This window comes from Helicoverpa zea, chromosome 31, assembly GCF_022581195.2.
Source record: "Helicoverpa zea isolate HzStark_Cry1AcR chromosome 31, ilHelZeax1.1, whole genome shotgun sequence".
Lineage (NCBI taxonomy): Eukaryota > Metazoa > Arthropoda > Insecta > Lepidoptera > Noctuidae > Helicoverpa > Helicoverpa zea.
In genome coordinates this window covers 10,902,766-10,918,276 of record NC_061482.1, presented here as the reverse complement: position 1 = coordinate 10,918,276, position 15,511 = coordinate 10,902,766, and the positions used below count along the sequence as shown (strand labels likewise).

Here is a 15,511-nt window from a genome sequence, read left to right as displayed (position 1 = left end):
CGCTATTACAAGGTTATGTCAGCGGTTTATATTTTGTAGTGCTGTGCTAAAAATAACAGGCAAGTATCGTAATCTGTTCTTATACAGTTATAATATAAAATAATACGTTTTGATTTTCTTTTTAAGAATTGGAAAATAATGGACTATAAGACTTAATTATAACGTTTATGAAATATAAAAATAAAACTATGACCAAGCCGCATTTTTATACTTAGATTAAAAATGGTAACCCCAAATGGCGTTATGGGCCGCCATTTTGTGACGCTAAAACAGTCGTCCGTTGTCGTTTCGTGCGCATAGACCACGTTTTTCAAGTGTTTTCGATCTGTTTTTATTTGATTACCCGGCTTTTGTTAGACCGAGATATCAGGATTGATTCTGTTATTGATAATAATATAATTATACATGTAGGCGAAGATGATGATGAAGACACCACCTCCTCAAGCAAATCGGAGTCTGATTAATATTCTGTTCGCACATTCAATTCAATGTACTTGTAACAAAGAATAAATAAAACAATTTTATTATATGAATATTACCTTTTTTTGGTTTCCACTTAAATAACTAAAATATAAAACAAATGATTCCGCCAATTTAAAACGAAAATAATCTTAAAATAATGCGGCGGTTCATTTTGAAGGAACGGTAACGAACTCAGTGTTATGTTGTGCCCATCACTAGTCGTGACTAACTGATAGGTGTCAGGAACGCATTCTCTGAACGGCCGAAGTATAGTTAAGTTGTGTGTAGAGGGAAAAGTAAAGTTTAAAACAAAAGTCACTTTCCAATCATTTATTTCACAGAAATGTAATAATATTGGTGAACTATTAATTTTTAAAAGGTATTAATTATTATATATCAAAAAATTCTTTAAACTATTTTGAAAGTATTCAAAAAATAAAATCAACAGAAAAAATTTAATCACTATAGAAAATTGTAATTCTCCCTCTGACCCTTATATCCATATAACTAAAGAGAAGACTTTTTATGGTGGTTGTGTTAAATAATAAACGATACAAACGGAAATTAAATACCACTTCTAAACTGATTCAATAATAAATTCAAAAAAAATAAAAATAAAAGCAACAAGTAAAATAATAAACGTTGTCTTGATCATAACCAAAAGTAAATTCAATATCACTTCTCACTTCTAAATCTGATTAAATCAGTGAGAAGTGATATTGAATTTACTTTTAAATAAACTCAAAAAAAATCAACTACAATAAACTGGGATGACATAAGTTCACGAGAATATATTAAACAAAAACGAATTTAACAGAATTTTTTTGAGATGGACGCACAAGGCAATAATAATTTTACAATTACGTATAATCATTTGATAAATGAATAACACACCAGGTAAATTTGAATCAACATTAAAGTATTACTTTTCTCTTATGCATTATAATTGAAATTACCTTAAATCGGAAATAACACCAACTATAGTAATCATTAGTGTGCTAACAAATTTACAATTATCATACATATTTTAACTTATAACTAATCACACTTAAACTGTATTTAAGACTAACGTAACAAATCAAATATAACTCTGCTCGTATTTATCTCAAAGGAATGAATGTCATGTCTCATGAATAATTTTAATACTCATTAAATAGAATTCTTTCAATATTTCAACAATTTTCTTATAAAATTTAACAGATCAATGGAAATATTCAATTCTATCGTTTACAACAAATGCTCTGTAGTCACCGTCGTTCTAATAGACTGAATTTCGACATCTTTTAACAATCAAATAATAAAAAAATATTTCTTCTTCTCAAATAACTTTGGTAACCCTGTACAGAATTGGCAAAGTTCCCAATGCGAAAACATATATATTTTTAAATATTGATCGACTATTTCTTCAATGTCTGCAAAAATATTTCAATTGTATTTTTAAGGCACCTGTTACAGCAATGGACTACTTAAGCTAGTTGCTATTTCAGTTTCATGATTCCATTTACTATTGCAAAATATGTTGTAATTTATGCAAGACATCTTAAATCTATTTTTATATAACAGACTAACTCGATGACGCAAAAATTACCAAAAATACTTTTATTGATTATTTTAATGCTATATTCAACACACACGTGACACTTTCATATCGCAAGTCCAGCTAACTAGGAGTAAAAATGCATAAAACGGACATGGCACAAACATATCAGCAATGTGTTGCGTAATCGAGTAAATGCAAGTTTTTGAGTCTATATTATACTTATACTTAATAAAGAAACAAACATATAACTAGGTACATATATCTCTGAAAATATAACGGAGTTTGGTTGATTCTGGTTCCCATAATACTTTACCCTGAATTCAATACTTAATAAGACCTCTTGAGAGCACCGGAATGTTAAGAGTTGTTATATAGAAATATGATGCATGGAAATCAATTCCGGTACTATTGTTGTGTGTGTACCTTCATGTTCATGTCACGGTTAATACACCTAAGGTACTCACTATGTAGCAACTGATCGAATGAATGTCTAGATACCAGAGTATATTCACATAAATAACAACATCGGGACAATCCACCTTAAATTATAACTAACTTCAGCGTTGTAATTCGAGAATATGAAATTACGAGGCTTCGCTTATTATCCGTAGCACCAACATTACGTATCACAGCTAATAATATTCTATGACAAAACCTTGTTCTTAACATTCCTAAATTAATGCACTCTAATTTGAACAGGAATATAATTTGAAAAGATGTAGCAAAACAAAAGAGTAAATACTTTTTTTAGAAAACTTATTACAATTATTTATATTTGGTGTATTGGCAGTCCTTGGGAATCAACAATGGACTTATTGACTAATTAAACCCGCCACACACATAAAAAAAAATATGATTGAATCACGTCGAGAACAGAATGAGATCTTGGTTTGTAATCACTAGCACGAAATCTTGACAGAGGTTCATCATCTCGCTGGTATTGCTTATTTTAATTATTTATAGTCTTTGTTACTTGACTTTATAGTAATGCCACATTATGTTAATTGTGCATTGATGACGACTTGTGTCAATTGTGACGATTTGCCTTAACAAGTAGAAGAACTTGAGGCTTCGGCCTCTCCCTCGGCGGCGTCCTCCGCGGGCGGGGGGAGGGGCGCATCCTCTTCGTAAATCATAACTAGTTTGCTGTATTCCCGCTTCCTCCGTGAACTCTGAAAATTTAAATTGAATAAGCTTATTAAAAGACGTTTCCAAAAAAAATTGATGTGAAAAATCTGGGACGTCATATTTCACAATTTCATACAAATTGCATAGAAAGTAATAGACAGTTCACTAAAAGTATTGCATTTGACTAATTGTCAAATACCGAATTGTTTTATGATATTTACCTTAGTGACATTAGTGGTGGTTTCCTCGCCGGAGCTGCTTGAGCTGGTGATACCTTCCTCGAGGGTGAGCCTCGCAGCCACACCTTCGAGTTGTAAGTCCAGGTACAACTGGCTCAGCTGCTCGTTGACTAGAGACGGCTACAATGTAACAAGTTTAGAATCAATAATCATGAAAAAAATGAAGTTGCCTGAGCTTTAATACGAGTTCTTTTTTTGTTTAACTAAACAATCAAAATGGATTACCATATTTCACATTAAAGATCAGTAAAGCTTGTTCGCAATAAAGTAATAATTAAATTGAAAAAGATAGACTTAAACCTTTTTCATCATATTTATTACTAGCTTCCGTCCGCGGCTTCACCCGCGTCGAGTTCGGTTATATCGCGTTTCCAAGAGAACTCTTCAAAAGTCCGGGAAAAAAGCTATCCTATGTTCTATCTCAAGGTCAAGTCTATCTCTGTACCAAATTTTATTAAAAATCAGTTCAGTGGTTTGGAGGTGAAAGCGTAACAGACAGTTACTGTCGCATCTATAATATTAGCAGGGATATTCTCAAACAGTCACATGGCCAACAAAACCAGAATATGACGTGAACAAATCACCAACCTGTTCTAAATTTTCAATTTTCTCTTTGTCAGCTGTCAATGTTTCCTCCATGGACTTGGTAAGGATCTGGTACTTGTAGACTAGTTCCGAAGTTACGCAGACCTGTAAATTAAGAATAATATGTTTAATGTTAAATTATAATAATCAATCATATAAATTAAAATATCAATAAGGCTGATAAATATCACTTTTTAAATTGTTTATTTATGGATATGGAGTATCCGGCTTTGATGATATAACGGTACATTCTTTAAATATATATATATATAAATCATAGGAGATTTCGAAGGTTCTTAGTTGCAAATAAAGCAATTGACATTTCACGTTTAGTCCTGTACGTAGGACACAAGACAGGATGTAAAAGGGATAAAGTATTTTGTCATGAATACAAGATATCGAATTTCGAGACACACCTGTTCCATCCATGGGGGTTCCATCTTCCTCCGGGCGGCGGGTTTCTTAGCAGGATGAGGTACATAGTAGGAAGATGTCACGTTGATAGGGCTCTGAAAAGATATTGCTTTTTATTGTCTTACTATGTGAAGCAAACAAAAAGTAAACAAAACAATTTATTAATACGTATTATTAAGGTAAACCGCTCATAAATATATACCAATAATATAATAGTTTATATAATAGTACCAGATTGATTTTACTTTTATCATAAAGTATGAAAAGCAAGCGTATTTTTGATGACCTATTGCCTTCCGCGAACAGTATTTTTCCTTTGGATGTACAGGTCCAAACGAAAACTATATTGAGTTGACGATTGAAAGATTATAGGATGACATTGCCCAAACAATGGGCAACTATGCTGATTGAGGAAAAGTTAGTTACCAAACTATACAGGAGAACAGGCGTTAGATGTGGAGGAACATACGTGGGGCGTTATAAATGGAGCGTAGATGACAACTTAGCCCCAAGTTCACCGACAACATTAGCGTCCATTTTTTCTTAAAACAACTGTTTACTTTAAAAATTAAACGTGAAAATTCACAGTAAACAGTTTTTTTTTTAATAAAACTGACATTTACGTTGCCGGTGAACTTTGGTTCAAGAGGGGCAACGCTTGAGTCGGCTTGAAGGGTTTTGGGGATCCTGTCTGCCAATGAGTTCGACAGTAAATGACGTATAAATATGGAGATATTTACCCTAAGTCTCTTATCCTTGGCATTCTTGCCGTCACCACTATCCTCGGCACTGCCGGACTCAGTCTTAAAAAAGGAGGAGTAGAATGACGAATAACTAGATTCTCCGTCAGTTTTGTCACGGGTTTCGTCGCTGTTGCCCAGACGGTTCAGCTTGTTGAGTCGACTCTCCCTTGAAGGCGGGGTGTTTTGCACAGCGTCTGTGCTCTGAAGGGAAACACGGCTTATAGACATTGCCAGTTTTGCGACTACGAGGTCTTAGCAAATCCAAATCGAATCCCACACTATTTTTAATCTGTTTTAAATATTATTTGATTTTGTTTATAAAAGGATATTTTTACGTCCGTTTTATTAAATCCAACTCAGTTTTAAAGAAAGCTCAAATATAATTACACATCTGTTACACTTTCATTAACTGCTGCAACAGAAAGAGTAAAGTTCGAGTATTTCTATTTATAGAACTAACTGAATCTCATTATGATTTAGATTTTAGCTTCCTTTACATTTGGAGACACGGTTAACCAAATTAGAAGAATTTGTTTACCACAGATTAAATAAATTTCTGGGCATCATACCTATAGTATCAATAAAAAGTAGATAGAATAAAACTGCCATTCACATGTCAGTAACCGCCGTAGTTCATACGGGCGAGCCACATTTGAAAATGACGGCAAACTTTTCAAAATTACATTAATAGATTATTTATTAAAAATAGTATGTTCATGATTTTGAATTATTTGTAGCCACCTCAACTTATTTTCTAACACAACACCTAAATGATATGCTGATAATGAAGGCATGGTCGATACAACTTTGATCAGATTTGATACTATCTTCATAGTAAATTAAACCTAATGTTGTAGACAGAATCGTCATAATAATTTTCATTGCGATAACTAGAACATCGAAAGACTGGAGTCTCGAGTGATTGCCAAAAGCGCATTAACGAATTCGCATTCGCTACCACAATAGCTTCACATAAAATCCTTCTGTCGTAAAAAAATTGTTTTCGTTGCATATTTACGCGATTGTGATAGCGAGAACAAGTAAGCGAGGTGCAGTAGTGCTATTCAACGAATATCATGCATCAAGAAAGAAACAAACAGAAAGTTTCACACAGAGATGTCTTAAACTAACATGAATAGCTACAAAATATGCGCCACTGGTGTAGCTCTAACCTTCAAACTCAAACTGTTTGATGACCTTATCTCAGTTGAGTAAATCGTCGACTTCTCGTTGCCAATGTGACTTTTGTGGGCTCCCGACTCCTATAAAATTATTTAAAAAGTGCAAGGAAATTTTTCAATTCCGAATGTCAGAAGTCCGAAGTAATGTTAATGTAAATGATCTTGCACGATATTGGACCCAGAAACAGTATTAGGAATACCACGAAACTAATATCGATGAGATGGACAATTAATCTGCCAGACTTACAGCCAGTTTCTTCATCAAAAGTTAAAGCCGAAGTAAAAGTCAAAGTAATATCTAAAGTAAAAGTAACGGTCAAATTCAATTTTTCTATTAGTTTTGCTGTCACTTTAGCCTTGAAAAAACGAATTTGACCGTTACTTTTACTTTAGACATTACTTTAACTTTAACTTTTGATGAAGAAACTGGCCGTAAGGCGGGTTTGGTTAGGTTGCATTAGACCAGTAAGTACGAACAGGTACCCGAACATAGACGGTGTATCAAAGGTAAGCCTAGAAACTGGTTTGGCCAAAAAAAAACAATACATAGGAAGAAGTGGAAAAGGAAGGGAAAACCTTTGCCCAGCAGTGGGGACAGTGCAGAAATCTACACATTCTAACTATATTTCAATAATAAATATTAAAAAACGTGCAATAGGAGAAAACTGAAGCACTAGAAACTTACTTAGTACAAGAGAAAGTTGGACAATCGTATTGGCAACGTGCCGTTGAGATACTTCTCGGTCGACCGCTTTTTATCTTCATGTTATTAGGAATAAGGTTGAAAAGTGGTCGCCCGACAACTAACTCGAGTGTACAAGTGTATATGGTTTTGATCGTTGCAGGATTAGTAATGAAACTTAAGAAATGAAAAAAAAAACTCAAAATAGCAATGCAGTTTGGATGTTGTAATAATATTTTAGTTGTTATTGCATACCCGGTTCAAGGCATTCGAAGAGTTACTATCACCGCTGCCATTGTCTGTTTTTGAAGATGTGCCTTGTGAATCTGGTCGTTTCTTGTCGCGCCACAATACTCCTTGAGACTTGTTTGGTCTCAACGTCAAACTGGGCTTACAAGCCTGTGCAGGTATACAACGGTGAGTACAGGTCCGACCGCGGATTAATTTCAAAGCTAAACCTTACTAAGCCGGACTTTAGACGAAAATAGCAACAAGCAAATAAGAAACAAGATAAAAGAAAATAAAACAAAAAATATACAATTTCCATCCCATAAATCACTAATTTCCCATCACCGCCATATTTCTGACACTCTATCGATTAAATACGTGCCTAAGTTGTGTTGTTTTGACTTTCATAAAATTCAACAAGTGCAATTGTCACAGTTATATCCATTTACATAGTCTCATTATTTATGTACAAGAATATTATATATTTAAATATTCAGATTAACATATAAATCAACACATGCTTGATGCTTGCAGTGCGAATATATACACACGATTAGAAATTATAAATATTATATCAGATCAAAACTGAAGTCGGTCAAGAAATCTTTCAAAAGTGTGTGTTGTGACATCGAAACATCGGACCTACGTTAGTGAAAAAAGAAATCTACATGCTACTGACCATGAAGTACAAATACAAAAAAAAAATCTGTCCTTTCCAAATTCTGTATAGCAATAAAAATGTGCAAAAAAAATACATAATTTAGGAATATTTCTTACCTCTTCGTAATTGCTGCTAGTAAGTCCAAGTGGGTACATAGTATTGGTGTTTTGTTGCATAGTTTGGGCCATCAAGTTCGACTGTTGCATGGGATAGGTCATTTGCTGAGCCATTGGCGAATACATGAAAGGAGACCCGTACATTGGCTGACCGTACATCATCACTGTAAGGAAAAAACAATGTGATCAAAATCATGTTTTAATGTCGGTTAAAAAATACTATTTTAAAGCCTTAACAATGTTGTGAACGCGATACATTCAGAGTTAAGGCCGGCAAGAATAATACTATTCAAATATGCCTTTTAAGTATTGCTCTGTATATTAAATTTTAATTAACGCGCGTTTATCACTGTCAGGCTTTCATATTGCCAATGTTAAATATATCTAAAGAGCAATTAAAGCCTTCATAAAAAGAATACTCACTGGGTGCAGGGAACTGGTGGTGGCTGCTTGAAGGAATATGGTGGTGTGCGGAACTCGCAGGCATTTGCTGCGGGTTAGCCGCCGGGGCGTAGTACATCGGGAACATTCCTGCAAACGGATCCAGTTAAGCCCAAGTCCACTGACGATATGTATATCCGTTTTTTTTTTTTGAACCACTGTTTATTATGAATTCTCGTGTACAAGTTTCAAAATAAACAATGGTCGTAAGAATATACGGACTTTTATGTAGTTAGTATCATATAAAAATTATAGCTCGTCTAAGCTGAATTGACGCGCCTCAACACCAAACGGCATTGCTTGAATGTGGTAGCGGCACACATTTCAGGTTAGACGAGATCAATCTATTTGTGAAATTATTAAAACTAGAAAACTAAACAGATATAGAAAGGTCTGTATCTTCATCCATTCTTAAAATTAAATCTGTGACGTAAGCAATGTTAGAAAAATCACTCAAACACGCCTAGTTGCATGCGCGTGATGAAGTAACACACTTCACTTATAAGCTATCACCACGGTGGGTTCTCATAAAAGAAGATCAGCCAAGAAGGACATATTACAGTACACAAGTGCGCAAACACTGGTACACTCTCTATTCCTTTACTCTAGTAGGATAATATTAGTGTGATCATCATCTTAGCCATAGGACGTCCACTGCTGATAGGCCTCCCCCTTAGACCTCCACAGATACCGGTTGGAGGCGATATTAGTGTGATAACATGCATCAATTACGAAAGCACATAAGGAGTTCCCAAGTATAGAAAGTTTTTCACCTGGCACAGCTGACATGGTGTGCATGGCTTGCATGGGATGAGGCATGGGGCTCATGATGGACATCTGCTGCGGAATCCCAACGCCCAGGATGAACGTGTTCATGTTATTAGCGGGAGGCGCTTGCCACTGATTGGACGCTGCGAAAATATAATATTTTGTTAATTTTGACACCATTTGTGGGTTTAAAACAGTTTGAAAACTCTTTCAAATTGTTTTATGGACAGAACAATAAGCAATAACAACACTTCAGAATCGACAGCCAGACATGATTTTTTATTCATTAAAGTAGTGAGTGATAAATGCACGGAGGAAGAAAAGATGGGTGATTTATTTTGAAAATGATGACTAATGGTTCCATAGCAGACGTATAAGGGTCGAGCTAGTAACATGCCTCGTCCGCCGAACAGTTACATTTTGACGCGCTACTATCTTAGGAGATTTTGCGTTATGACATCTCCGCTAGCCATTTTGTTCCCCATGAATAGATGTTATTGGTTGATTGTAACAGCATCCAAGGCCGATTTCGGCCACGGCGGCTATTCTCATATAAGGAGATCAGCGAACAGCGCAAGACATATAATAGTGCACAAGCATTTGCGCAGACACAACTGAACTCACTATTCCATCACTGCCATAGCCCGACGGGACAGTAATCCGACACGACCAGAGAGAGATCAGGCGCAGGACCGACTTTAGCATGCTCTCCGATGCACGGGTGTATCAATAACCAACTTCCAGACTACGGGCAGCTTCGTGAAAGTTTGTTAAGCCCACAAAGCGATTTCGGCCCGACCCGGGGCCCCGAGTGGGTATGGCGAGTGCGAACAAACATGAATCACAATATACCTGTGACCAACTGACCGACGGTGGTAGTGACGGCTGAGGTGGGCTGCGTGGCGGGCGGGCTGGTCATCAGAGTGCGTTTGTTGCGGCGAGACTGACGGGGCGACGGGCAGTGGTGCTTGTGGGCGCCAACGTCCGTCTCCATCAGTTTGGAAGCCCGCTTGACTCCGTGTTGCTGCTGTTGCTGTGTTAAAAGAATAAATGTGTTATTTATTAATTATTAAGCCTATGTAAATATGTCATCAAGTTGTATCGCCTAATAAATTAATAATCCCTTTTATATGTATGAGATTATTGTAGGGTTAACAGCTGATTTTTATGATAAAAATATCATCAAACCCCAAGGCCCCCTAGCTCTAGTTTACATGATGTTTTTTTCATCATTCCGAAAAGGCAAAAATAAATCAAAAATATACAAGACCTGTTAAAAAAATAATAAGTAACTACTTCTTGAGCCTAGCAACTTCAAAAAAATACAAACTGCCCACTTTTTGGTAAGTTGGTGAATAATGTTCTCGACTGGCCAACATCTTATACATATATAAAAATGTCTTATGTACAAAAAATTTGCTGTTCGTTAGTCTGACTAAAACTCGAGAAGGGCTGGACCGATTTGGCTTATTTTGGTTTTAAAATGTTCGTAGAGGTTTGTTGGGCAGCTAGAATTTATATGTATACAACTTACATTTCCGACCTGGTATTCAACATTGGTGGCCCCAGCACTGGTAGGATGGTAAGACGCATTGCACCTCGCCAAATGCTCTTTCTTCTTCTTCCTCGTCTCATTAGATTTCTTTTCCCTCTCCCCCTTGCTGCTAGAACGAGTCTCCCTATGTATCTTCATCAATTCCTTTTCCATCTCCGCATTGTGCCTAATAAAGTTAAACGATCTATAAGAAAAGGTTCATTGTATACAGTTACTACACAAGCAAACATTTATAGACGGCACGAATAGTGATGGTGTTATGAAAAATATAGATAAGTCATTTATAAAGGGTAATACATAAGGGAACGTAGTCATGCAAAATAAGAAAAATATATAGGATGAATACTTAATAATGTATAAAAATGTATATAACTGACACAAAGAAAAATACAAAGCACAAAATGAGCTTTAATACTAATAGTAATATTTGACTAACTTGTTTAGCAAGGCCTCGGTGAGGCGGATTGGCTGGTAGTCTCCTAGAGGCATCATAGGGCTATTGCTGCCCATTGCCATACCGTTGGAATCCGATGAGCACGTCATCTCACCCGAGTCCCTGGAATGTTGCGCCATCGGGGACAGGCAATGACTGAAACTGAACATACTGTATAATACCAAAAGCATTTTTGATCATAACGCTAAGAATAATAAGAAAAGCCCGTATTTACAACTCTACGATAAAGTATCAGTTAGTAATCTGATAGTTAACGCTATTTGCCAGATGAAGGCTGCTTATGTCTGCTAGATTTAGCTATCCGAGACCGGTGAAACCGAGTTGCAGTGTATCTATCAGACACTTTATCAGTAACCGGTGAAACTATCCATAAGTACCGTCCAGTTAAGCACTGTCTCATTTGGAAAGATTCAGTTAATTGACACAATATTGAAGTTCATTTGATTATAACATATAAATAATCAGATCACTTCAAAAAAAGACCATGGAAATGATTTAAAATTGTTTTTTTCTTTCAAAATGCCTGTGGGGATCTTCTAAACGAACTAGGCAAAAAAAAAATGTTTTGAAAACACATACTTTGTAAACGGTCTCGTGTCTTTCAGTCCAAGGACATTCTCGCCGGTGACCGGGTTGTATTCCTCGTAGGATATAGGTTGGTGACTATCGAAATACCTGAACACAAACATACAAAAATGTAAACACGATATTTTAAAATTTAGTTAAGAACAGTACAGGGTTATATTATATATATTTATATTGGTTACTTATAATTTTATCCTTAATAGAATTGGACAGTAAAAATAACATGACTTTTACATAGATAGAACACTCTTTAGAGACTTGGTTGGTGTAATATTTTAATATGCAAACTGCCTAATTAATGTGTGTCACCGTTAATAGCCATTCTCCGTTTCATATCTATCTTTAGTTTTGCTTTATAAATATAGGTATGGGCTTAAATTTCAAAATTCTATCTCTAGTATGCAAATCAACGGAAGGATAAGTTATAGAAATCCACTGTAAAAAAGTGTCTTCATTGGTCTGTGACATTCCTCATGATTTTGTTTAATGTTCATACGCATACTATGATTCAGTACGTTATCAATGCAAATAGACAATTAATAATATTGTTAATGTAGTACTATAGACTTTATTCGAACTGGATTAATTGTAAACAAGCCGATATCTCGCTTATGTTTACATAGGTAGTGTCTTGATGATATTTTAACCTTTGACTCTCTCTTAAGAACAACTATTAAACAATGTAAGCCACAAGATACAAGCTGCGCTTAGTTTGTGGCTCAACGACAATGTTAGCTATGTAAGGTTACTTTTGTCAATAAACATTATTTTATTTTATTTTAATGTTGAGTCTAAACATTACTTTTCATTAGTTCATTTTACACCTCCTTTTTGGGAACTCGGTATATAAAATATTTCATTGTGATTGATCAATTGAAAGCACCGATTGACAATATGCGCCGTGTGAACGACACAATCTTATATTTTTAACTAACAGCCAGTTTCTTCATCAAAAGTTAAAGCCAAAGTAAAAATCAAAGTAATGTCTAAAGTTAAAGTAACGGTTAAATTCAATTTTTCTATGAAGTTTGCTGTCACTTTAGCCTTGAAAAAACGAATTTGACCGTTGCTTTTACTTTAGACATTACTTTAACTTTAACTTTTGATGAAGAAACTGGCCGTTAGTATGTAATATTCGTGTGTTAGAGTTTTAACTATGTATGTATGCAATATATTGATTTACTTAATCAGTTAAGTTCACTGTTTAACTTTAACTTTATTTAAGGGTATTTAAGGGTCTTTCATAATCAATGTAGATAAAGTATAATTTTGAAAATTATAAGAAAAGTTTTGTTTTGTGAAAAAACTTACCGCTGTAACGTGTCATTGTAGTTAAGCAGACTGTAGCTCAACGGCGTTTCAGTGCTCGACTTGCTATCATAATAATCGTGATGCGGCGATATTCCACCGAGCATCACCGAGTCCCTTTCCTGAAAGATAATTATTCGCATCATCCATGTTGTAATTACTATGTAAATAAGTTGCGAAAGTAATTCTGTATATCAAGCTTTCAAGCCATAACTAGTAAAGGTTTACACTTTTGATACTTTTTATCCGAGTGCGGGAAGTTGTATTCTCAGGACGTGAGTGGAACTGTATGGAACAGATAGTATAAAATACTTTTTTAGAAGTAAGAGATTTCAGGGCATTTGTAAATGTATCTCTTTACTCTATGCATATAAATAAAAAAGTTGGTTACGTCCAAATAGCTGGTGTGTCGAAAATGCTTATGCAAATATTAAAAATCTCAATTTACTAAAACACAATAGTAAACCTAGTGAAAGACTGATGATGAATCATCTCGCAATTTCTTAGGACTAACAGGTCAAACAACCTTCGTAACATTACATGATGATGATGATGATAATTTCCGCTAAACTACAAGTTACGTGCTAGACGAGAATCATTTTCATCAACGTGCACAGCAATAATCATGTGCGTAGTTTACGTAACAAGTATGCCCCTTGTCTGTTGTGACAAACACGTGCCCACAACCACCTGTATATAAAGCGGTGTATATAAGCCACTCGAATAGTCACGTTCACGACACGCAACATCGATAGAACAAAACTTATTGATTTCTACGTCACGTGTATATATTTATAGTATTACTTTGTACCTCAATTTCCCTTTTAGACAATGAAAGGATAATCGACCTAATTCACGGTAAACGCCGAGTCCCCAACACAGATTCGCTGTTTCCTTGTATTACCCCTTTACACAACAAGAACATAACAGAAATCCCAATGAGGGTGTACCATGAAAATTTATCTGAGAAGTGGGTCATTTTCAAGAATAATAATGAGTTCAGACTTCTGATTAGAAATGAGAGCCTGCGAGTTCATGCGACGAACACAATGTGCGCGTGTGTATGGGAGCTTGTAGCGGTTCAGAAAACGTGATAACGGCGTAGGGGACGCGTAAGTATTAACTACGTAACTACTAACATTTACTATATCCGACAAGACGAACGTTCGGTTTGTATTGGTTGTTTCCTCTTTGCATAGAACCTAGGGCATGTTAATACTAGATTGATTTAGAAAAGTCACGTTTTGACAAACAAAAGAGCAAGGTTTAATTCCTAACAGTTTTTGACGTAACAAGATTAGGGGTTTACTATTACCACGCCACTGCTTTTGGATTTACGATATACGCGTATATATTTGGAAATTCTGATAGACTAGCTGTTTCCAGCGTCTTGCACTCGAACAAAAAGTAGCCTTTCTGGACATATGAGCTATGTAACAGGGAAATCATATTCAAATTAGACGAAAAGCTCCTAAGTAAGCACGTCCAACCTAACAATTAGATACTACAGCTCAATAGTAGGTATTATTTTCAACTTACATAGTAACTATGGTCTGGGTCGTTTATTTCTAAGCGTAATTCCTCATCAGTCTTGGGCGCTTCTTCCATAAGACTCTCCATGAAAGAAGCCAGGTCTTGGCAACGCTTGCTCATCTGTTGCTTAGCCAATTCCGCCGGCTTAGTTAGGGCCTGTACAATAAACCAACAATTATAACATTAACACAATACCGTGCCCACTAGGTTTAGGCAGCTACATGTTTTACTAAGTACAAAACATGCTATATTATGTTGGCACTTGTCTAAAACAAGCACGTTTTAGATCAGATAACTAAGCGGACACCATAATATAAAATTACATTTACAGTTCAATAATTACGTTTATCTGTCAATTAACTAGAGATTATTTAATTGCTGACTGCTAGTTTATACATAATAGAATTCATGCGGGGTTAACAGTTACATTATATTTATTTTTATTTATGTCAGGTAAACATAATTAATTAAACGGATGCCACCAATAAGCTAAACATCGAATTGTACAGGAAGATACAAAGGTTTACCACCCAACGGTTGATAGAATCCTGTTACAGAAAAGAGCAACAATTGTGAGAAATACATTAGCTATATAATAGTGCTTGTCATAACAGTTTGTGCATCCATCCTTTCAGACGAAGTGTTATAAACAATTAACTTCAACTAATATGAGACTATTACGGAGAATCATTGTAATACGAGTGTTTATGTTTTAATATCACTCTACTCAAAATATGGTTTGGACGTTTGTAAATCGTCCTCACTAATGAAAAAAGCTATAGTTAATTTAGTCATTCATCGCAAAGTCACAGTTTTAAATAATTTCTCTGAATGGGAAACATCGTAAGAACGTACGAATGATGTCGATCTACTGACATACATGAATTT

At 35.3% G+C, this 15,511-nt stretch overlaps 1 protein-coding gene across 13 annotated transcripts in view; it reads right to left on the bottom strand.

The window, feature by feature from the left end:
- Window positions 1-903: 903 nt before the first annotated feature.
- LOC124644749 (period circadian protein-like) overlaps window positions 904-15,511 on the bottom strand; it is a 32,109-nt gene continuing 17,501 nt past the window's right edge. For 4 of the 13 annotated variants that reach the window (XM_047184264.1, XM_047184258.1, XM_047184262.1 and 1 more), the window contains 16 exons: window positions 14,630-14,779; window positions 13,094-13,212; window positions 11,777-11,872; window positions 11,180-11,338; window positions 10,723-10,909; window positions 10,041-10,221; window positions 9,194-9,331; window positions 8,403-8,510; window positions 7,980-8,143; window positions 7,230-7,373; window positions 6,284-6,373; window positions 5,109-5,312; window positions 4,371-4,463; window positions 3,958-4,059; window positions 3,352-3,489; window positions 904-3,174 (listed from right to left, as the gene is read on the bottom strand). In XM_047184264.1, coding sequence (XP_047040220.1) covers window positions 3,049-3,174; window positions 3,352-3,489; window positions 3,958-4,059; window positions 4,371-4,463; window positions 5,109-5,312; window positions 6,284-6,373; window positions 7,230-7,373; window positions 7,980-8,143; window positions 8,403-8,510; window positions 9,194-9,331; window positions 10,041-10,221; window positions 10,723-10,909; window positions 11,180-11,338; window positions 11,777-11,872; window positions 13,094-13,212; window positions 14,630-14,779 — 2,199 coding nt within the window. In that variant the 3' untranslated portion in view covers window positions 904-3,048. The remainder of the gene's footprint in view (window positions 3,175-3,351; window positions 3,490-3,957; window positions 4,060-4,370; window positions 4,464-5,108; window positions 5,313-6,283; window positions 6,374-7,229; window positions 7,374-7,979; window positions 8,144-8,402; window positions 8,511-9,193; window positions 9,332-10,040; window positions 10,222-10,722; window positions 10,910-11,179; window positions 11,339-11,776; window positions 11,873-13,093; window positions 13,213-14,629; window positions 14,780-15,511) is intronic. The other 9 variants (XM_047184260.1, XM_047184261.1, XM_047184259.1 and 6 more) reach the window with 9 other exon arrangements.